Below are 8,256 nucleotides of genomic sequence, written 5' to 3' on the forward strand. Positions count from 1 at the left end.
GTGTAATTTTCTCCAATTTTTGTGTGAACCGACTTGGGTTCTAGGATTGCTACCCCTGCCACTGTTATGGAATCTTCCTGCCACTTCCTTGTTCGAACTTTTGTTTTGGGGAAGGCTTGGGCAAAAGTTTAGTGAGGCTGCTACTATGATTTGATTTTCCGAAAATGTCAGCGCCATGACCCATAATATTTGTAGAAGTTGGCTGGTTGAAGGCATAGCTATCATTGTAGTCGTGTCCAGAAGAAGCTCGCGAACGTTGCTATAGTGTTCCACATAGAGAACAAGAACATGTCCGCAGCTAATGTTAGCGAAGACATTCGGATGGAGTTCCCACTGCACTCTTCAGTTTGGGAGAATAATTACAGGAAGCTGGAGCAGCAAATTACACTACTGCAAGTTAGTACAGCAGCTTTGTATCCCAAAATGCAAAGTAATATTTGTTAGCCCACGTAGCTAGGAAACTGCTACGGGGAAATAGTGGGCCGCCTTGTTTGACAGATCCTGCTCATTGCCACACGTTTGACGTTCATATCGACGTGATTTGGTTTCTGTTGACTCCTTTCAATTTTTTTTCCACAGGTACCATCTTAAATTAGTCATCTACGTCTCATTTAAACACGTACAATCACCGGTCACAAATAGCTATACCCGCTCAATCAATTCACTTTAAACGACCAATGATCAGTTTTGATTGACACTGCCAAATACGTTTAGCCTTTTACACTGTTTATACATGAGCTTATAGTTTGTAAATTGCTACATTAGCACAATTGTGTTTTAAATAATTTGGTTTGTTTAACGCAAGAGGAGAAAAGTGCAGTAGTATAATGTTGCGTTTTTATGTAGATTCAATGTGTGCTATAAACTATAAACTTTATTTCTACATCTGATTTTTTTAGAACCTTTAGACTAAAAAAATCAAATATACACATTTAAATGTTTTTACTTTCATTGCTCTTATTTAGTGTGTAGACGTGAAAAGTATAACCTGTTAACTTCTAATAAAAAAGTTAAATTTTAAAACATCTCTTCTATCACCGGCAAACAATAAAATGTTGCAAAAAGTATATGCTAAAACATTGATCTCGCCCCAATTTACTCAGAGATTTATTCGATCGGTGTGAAATGTCGGTTTGTTTAGTTGAACACAAGGATTTTGTTGTAGCGACTTCCCATCATCCCAACAGATTTCAAACACGAACTCATAAGCATCGTCTTTATGAATCAATAAAAAGGTGTTCTAATTCCATGAGCTCAAAACATAATTTTGTGTCATGATGGGAATAGTTGAGGGCATTTGAAGTTCTTTTAAAGTATTGAACTACTGTGCGAATTTTAACAGTAATGTGTTCATTGTAAAGTACTATGAAGTATGCATTAATTGTGTCATTAAGAAGAGTTATGCATGTTCTTTTGGAATTTCCCAGAATGACATAGAGACTGTGGATCCGAGAGGTCGGACACCTTTGCACCTGGCTGTGTCACTCGGACACTTGGAGTCAGTGAGAGTCCTCCTGAGACATGGAGCTCAAGTTACTAAAGAAAATGCCAATAATTGGACAGGTTAGCATTCAACCGCTCCATCCACTGCTGTTTCCCCGAAAGTGTCTCACCGCTTTACGTTTCTTTGGCGTTTCTGCCAGTTGTAACGCTTTTTATCGACCGGTAAATATTTGATTTTGTCTATCTAGTGCTGCAGGAAGCCATCAGCACGGGAGATCCAGAGATGGTTCAGTTAGTTCTGCAACGGAGGGACTACCTGAAAGCATCCACCGCTTTGGAAGGAGTACCGGAGCTTTTGTCAAAGATCCGAGAGGTTTAACTTGCAAACTTTTTTTCCCTCCTCATTTTCCGCGACATTTCATTTGATTTATAAAACAAACCTGTTGCTTTATTTCTGTCTTTCATCCACAGTCACCAGACTTCTATATGGAAATGAAGTGGGAGTTCACCAGCTGGAGTAAGTTCTGTGTGAAAATAGTGTATGTCTTATTTTTCTTTGCACGGTGACTGTCAGGGCTGTAAAAACATTGTTGTGCTGAATTTAAAAATATACACATCAACACAAAGGCTATTCAGGTTATACTGGACTAACTACATTATTTAAAATGACTCATAATATTTCCACATCCCTTAGTTGTTTTTTTTGTATTTTTAAACAATGATTTTTCTTATACACTGTTGCTTCACAGTCCCTCTTGTGTCCCGGGTATGCCCAAGTGATGTGTGTCGAATTTGGAAAAGTGCAGCGAGCCTTCGCGTGGACGCCACCCTTCTCGGCTTCGAGAACATGACTTGGATCAGAGGGCGAAGGAGCTACCTTTTCAGAGGGGATGGTGTGTGTGTCGCGACCAAAAAATGAAGAGAGTGCCGTTGTCCGATAAAGTGCAACTCAACGAGCTCCTCGACAGATTCGTGCGCAGAGTTGATGGAGGTGAACCATGACGAGCAAGTGGTGGACACGGAGCGTTTCATCATATCGCAAGAGATGGAGGATGTCACTCTTGAGTCAATGCAGCCAGCGGAACAAGAAGTGGCCAAAAGGTTGACCACGCCAATCGTCAACACCTACTTGGACACCAAGGACATTGCTTTTGAGAGGCAAGGATCTCATTCCATTCGCATATTGGCTTCTTCGCAGCTTGCGCTCTGTGATTGCACTCAACTCCACTTGAGCGGGATTTTTTCCAGTTTTACTGCTCTGAGAGAGTATTTAAACGGAAGCATGGTTACAATTTCAGGAAATCCTTTACCTTATAGCTTTTCATCACCTGTAGTGAATCCTCACTGACAACACATGGTGCACATTATCTTTTAATGACATGTTTTTTCTTTTTCTTTTTTTGGGATAGGAACAAGGCTGGGATTTGGGGCTGGAGGACAGACAAAACCGAAGTCGTCAACGGATTTGAAACAAAGGTTCAAAGAACTGGTCTTTTATCAATGAAAAAAAACAACAATGCTAAAATGCATGTAATTTCCAAGGCACTCATTTCCCTTTTGCTTTCTTAGGTTTTCAGTGTGAACAATGTGAATGTAGTCATCAGGACGAGGACTGAACATCTTACAGATGAAGAGAAAGCCCGGATAAAAAGTAGGTGGGGAAAAAACGTATTTCAGCCTAAAAGGGGACATACTGTATATATTTTTTAATTACTGGAATTCAATGCAAGTGTAAAATTACACAACTAAGTAAACCTTTTGTGATCTGCCTACATCTGAAAATGTCTCTGTGAGCAAGCCGGCGCGAATTTTGAAAAGAACCAACAAGATCATGGCGCAATAAGTCAGTGTCTTTCATCTGAAAAATTGATGTATTATGTTAATTATCCCCACTGTTGCGCACAAGTACAGAAACACTTCCTCACAGACACATTTTTAGGAATCAGCAAATGTACTTGGTTGGCGCGCTGGAAACCTGACTATTTGCGCGCAAATATTTAAAAGGTCACGCGTCACTAAATTATGTGTGTACTCTATAGCTTTTGTTCTTCGAAAAAGGTGAATGTGGACTTTCTCTTCAAAGGTGAAAGGAACATTTTGGAGTCTCTGCTTGGGACAGTTGAACAGCACATAAGTGCACAAGGGGTAATGCGCGCATCCTGTGATCAAACATGTTGCCTACATACACTTCACGACCACAGCAGACTACCCATGCACATTCCAATGAAGTAAAATGCAAGGGCTTGTTGAAAAGGGACCAAGATGAAAATGAGAATGGTACTTTTCTAAAAAGGGAGCATAAGGGGGAAAGAAATGTTTCTCCATTTCTCGGTTAGCAAGCCACTTCCTGCCTCTAAGAGCATGACACAAAACCTTAGAAATGGACCGGAAGTGATATTTTGATGTAGGCTAGTAACTGAACCAGCAATAAGTGAGAATATATTCCTGTAATATTAATCATATTTTTGTAGTTTTCAGTGTGTTGATTGACCATTTGGTGCGACCTGTCATCCTGAAACCTCTTACTGTTAACAGGACCTGACACTTGAATACGCAACTGCCACAAACCCCACAGCCATCACTCCAGAGGAATATTTCGATCCCAATTTCAATTTGGGGAACAGAGACATCGGCCGACCGATTGAGCTGAGCGTGCGAACGCAAAAGTTAGACAACCCTCCAAAACCTAGTTTTCATCTGTATTCCGCATCGGCATTAAAGCAGCGTTACCTTCTCACGCAGGTTTAAAGGGACATTGTGGATGAGCGAAGATCATCCTCTGTCCCTGGTGGAGCAGGTGACCCCCATCATTGACCTCATGGCTCGGACCAGCTCGCATTTTGCACGGCTACGAGACTTTGTCACGTTGAAATTCCCTCCTGGATTTCCCATCAAAATTGGTGATTGCCATCATGTTGAGAACCAGGAAACACACTGTGTGTGTCTGTGCGTGTGTGTGTGCGTGCGTGCGTGTGTGCGTGCGTGTAGCATCCAAATGATGTCGTGATTATTTTTTCTGTTTTGCAGAGATTCCTCTATTTCATGTGCTGAATGCCAGAATTACTTTTGGGAACGTGAATAAATGCAGCACCGAAGAGGAAGCCAGCATAACACCAGCAGCCACACCGTCATCCACAGGAGACGACGAAGAGGCCAGAGGTAGAAACGTACTCAACAGCGCGAGCAAATAGATCAATCTCTGTCTTTGCTCCTCACCTGTGGCTTTTGTGCGTATTCAGTCCCTCCAACATTCCGGGTGTGTCCGTCTGTGTTTGCAATACCTGACAACTACCACCGCCGAGGGGGCAGCCGTCACGCTCCTGCGTCCACGAACGACGAGGAGTTTCTGCAGTACGCAATCCATCAAAGTCTCTTGGACTCCCACATAGGCTCAGACCAGGTGAGGTCCCAGCGATCGTTCTTCATATGCTTCCATGCGTCCTCCTCTCCTGTCCATTGTGCTGGGAACGCTTGCCACTATTCTGTTGCTGCAGGATGGCATCGGGAATGACCCACACGGCGAATACACCGATGCCATGGTCAACAGCCAGAGTGACAGGTAGATTTTCACACGATCATGTGATGTAGACGACCGTCACTGAAACGTTTCATGATCGCATTTTAGACATTCTCTGTAATTAGTACAGTACATTCTGACAGACGGATACAGAGACTAATTGCACCTTCTGCCATTTAGCTGAAGAGCATTTAAGGAGACTTACTGTAAATGTCACAAAGATACTGTGCATTATTTGTAGTAAAAAAATGCTGATCAGAAAAATGAAGTGAAATTGGATAGTTTCCTGCGGCACACCTCGCAATCGCTCACGACATGCACTACCAATGCTCACAGCGGTCTGGAATGACCAAACATTTCTGATTGAGATGCAGACTTAGCTTCTTACAAATAACTGCGGCTTCTGTGATTCCAGGAGTATCCCAGAGGGGGTGCTAGTGGAATATGGCGACACCTCCAGCCCCACAAGCACTTTCTCCGCCTCAAGCCACGACTCCGAGCTCCACTTGGCCATGGAGCTTTCTGTGCGGGCACAAGAGCGAGAGGAGCGGCTGAGGAAGCAGGAGGAAGAGGAGCTGGAGCGCATCTTACAGCTGTCACTCACTGAAAAGTAGAAGGATGAAGAGGGAATCGGGATCGATCTGAAAGCGGGCCACCTCATCTCACCTCAGTGACAATTGCCGCTTCCTGTATTCTATGCAACAGCAGATTTTCCCTTTAACTGCCTGCTCTTTGCACAGGCAAAACTTTCCTGTCTTAACTTTTGAAAGTGCATTTTGGGCTAAGAGGATACATGTTATTTCCGTACCTACATTCTCCGTCTTCCAGTTTGATCAGTGCGCTCTGAGGTGTTGCGGGCTTTGAATCCTTTCAGCAGCAGTCACATTCATATCTTACTCTTACGGCAGCTCCTGAGAATGTTATCAAAAAATGACTACTTCAAGTGACTCCACATAATAAGTTGGCACTCCCACTTAACTCTTCGGTTTATGTTCTTGGCTTGACTCGAATCCTAAATCTCTGATGTGGTAATTTGGGGAATATAAATACTCCCATAGCGTTATTTTGCTGATGCCCATGAAGGGTTTGATGCTACAAGCCATTTCCATTTGGCAACGGAAATCTCAGGGTCAAATGTTAACCACCCTCTTTTTTTGGAAACGACTTTTAAACTACTGGTAATTTCACATACAGTAGCTCTGCCATACGACTAACTCGAAGTACATGCAGGTTTCTTGTACTTTTCAGAAGGCCAAGAAAATGCTGCAAGAGACTGGAAATTTCTGCAGCAATTGTATATATTAAGTTCTTTTTTTTTAAGTGGAATTTGTACGAATGAGCGTGGGGGGAGCTGCCTGAGCAAATACCAGCATTATTGCCTCTGTTCAAAAATGCAACAGCAGTCCTGATGTTTCCTCCTGTAGCGACAAACGGCAAACCTCTTGATTGTGTGCAGGCATGTCGGGATTCGATGATTTGTTCTTTTAGCATGTACCAACAGACATTTTGTCTGTTACATGATGGAAAGTTTAGCTGGTGCCACTCAAAATTTAGAAAGTTTTTTTCCCCTTGTCCAATAGGAAGCAAGACATACCCACCGTGATGTTGGATAACCACTACAGTGTAGTTATTTTTCTTATGACCAACCACTAACTTGAGCGCTTTGTGCAAATCTTGCCCACTGTGGTACATGATGGAAAAACGAGCGGTTATAATGATATCATTTTGCCAACCGTTTCATAAAGGCCAATTTTTGCTTCAGTCAACCGAGATCTTTGTAACATACCATTTGAGGTGCAGCTGTTCTTAAAATAAAAGCACTTTATTTCCATAAGTACTCTGACAGTGACTTCACGCACTTTCTGAGAATCCAGACATATTCAACAAATCTACACTTTCACGCGATTCCACTGTATCAAAAATAATGCCTTGAATAGGCAACTACTTAGTAGTTTTGATTGCATTATCAAGGGGGGTTCAAGTTAAAACAAGACGTATATGATTAAACAATTATTGTGGCTTGACAGTACACGATAAACATGACCTGTGACAAAATCATTTGACGTGCAATCCAATCTCCGTGGTCAGCTCCTAGGTCAGCACTTCCAAATATGGGCATACTAGCCAACACGGCATCCTCGTTTTTGGTCCCGCCACGTAGAGTGGTTACAGTATGGATGGATCTTATTCAATTGCGTAGGTTTAATGAGCAACACTTCACTCAAGTAGTGTTGAAAACACCCAAAACATTTATTTACATAAGTCTTCACTTAAAATAAATAACAGAAATATATAACTCAAACACTGAATTTCTACAAGCATAATTTGCAAACTGTATATTGCATGAGGTGGGATCCAGTTGCCTGTAATAAATAAATGGACAAGAGGTAGAGCCACTCGAAGGCCCACCTTTCTCTGGCTGGGTGGATTTGATCACCACTGAGTGGCCCATTAGGTGGTGTTTGATGTCGAGTCTCCGCCCGTGAGGACACGCTCAGCGCCTGGGTAGAGGCTTGTAGACGCACACGGCCATGATGATCAGCAGCAGCAGCAGGACACCGACGACGCTCCCCAGCGCGACTGTACACAAAAACCGCGGCTATCCATTCAATTTGAACGGCTTGATTGACAGTTTTCCGATTGTCGCTTACAATGGGGCAAAAAAACGGTCGAAACGAGAAAAGGGCCTGGTCAAACCTCGGGAAGACTTAGAATGAATCATCCGCGCTTGAATTTGTGTTCGTTTCTTACCTAAATTTTGTTTCTGTAAGACCGTGTAAGGTCTCTCGGCAACTGTAGACTCCTCGTCTTGACCACTCACCGACACCATTAGTGACATCATGAATAAAGCGTGTGGGACAGCAGCTAGCATCACAGCAGGGGAAGCGGAAGAAACGATGGTGATGAGAATGATGTTGATGATGAGGCTGATGAGAGAGAGAGGGCGCTTCCGCTGTGGGAACAGGGTCCTAAAACCGCCACATGATCAGACTGGGCTCAAATCAACTCAACAATTACATTGTGGAACTAATGCGATCGGGTCAGTAAATAGACCTGTACAACAACAATACGAGGCGCATTACACGGTTATGGTGATTTGCAACTCTGACTAACTGAATTTAACTGAGAGAGGACATTTTGAAGCAAAACAACTATAACTAGCATGCAAAGCAACTACTATACTTGGGCTAAGCAATATTCTTATCTGCACGTCTCAGTCAAAACAGACGATGGCTTTGGAAAATTGCGTACATAGCAATCCGGGTGGTGCTTTTCCTCCTTGGCTCGGAGGATAG

General features: G+C 42.8%; 1 protein-coding gene and 1 long non-coding RNA gene across 2 annotated transcripts; one reads left to right on the top strand and one right to left on the bottom strand.

The window, feature by feature from the left end:
* The first annotated feature begins 61 nt into the window (after window positions 1–61).
* On the top strand, window positions 62–6,794 carry ankrd13a (ankyrin repeat domain 13A). Its single transcript, XM_052067774.1, has 15 exons — window positions 62–396; window positions 1,428–1,563; window positions 1,692–1,816; window positions 1,915–1,960; window positions 2,193–2,336; window positions 2,412–2,601; window positions 2,853–2,919; window positions 3,013–3,094; window positions 3,527–3,588; window positions 3,979–4,109; window positions 4,186–4,343; window positions 4,471–4,602; window positions 4,683–4,843; window positions 4,938–5,002; window positions 5,376–6,794. Exons 1-15 carry the CDS (start codon window positions 289–291, stop codon window positions 5,572–5,574), a joined length of 1,806 nt encoding a protein of 601 aa, XP_051923734.1. The 5' UTR covers window positions 62–288; the 3' UTR covers window positions 5,575–6,794.
* A 387-nt stretch (window positions 6,795–7,181) lies between these two features.
* On the bottom strand, window positions 7,182–7,875 carry LOC127602006 (uncharacterized). The gene is made up of 2 exons (XR_007962681.1): window positions 7,712–7,875; window positions 7,182–7,540 (listed from the first exon to the last, which is right to left on the bottom strand). It is a non-coding gene; the product is annotated as an uncharacterized LOC127602006 (long non-coding RNA).
* Between the last annotated feature and the right edge of the window lie 381 nt (window positions 7,876–8,256).

This window comes from Hippocampus zosterae, chromosome 6 (assembly GCF_025434085.1).
Source record: "Hippocampus zosterae strain Florida chromosome 6, ASM2543408v3, whole genome shotgun sequence".
Classification (NCBI taxonomy): Eukaryota; Metazoa; Chordata; class Actinopteri; order Syngnathiformes; family Syngnathidae; genus Hippocampus; species Hippocampus zosterae.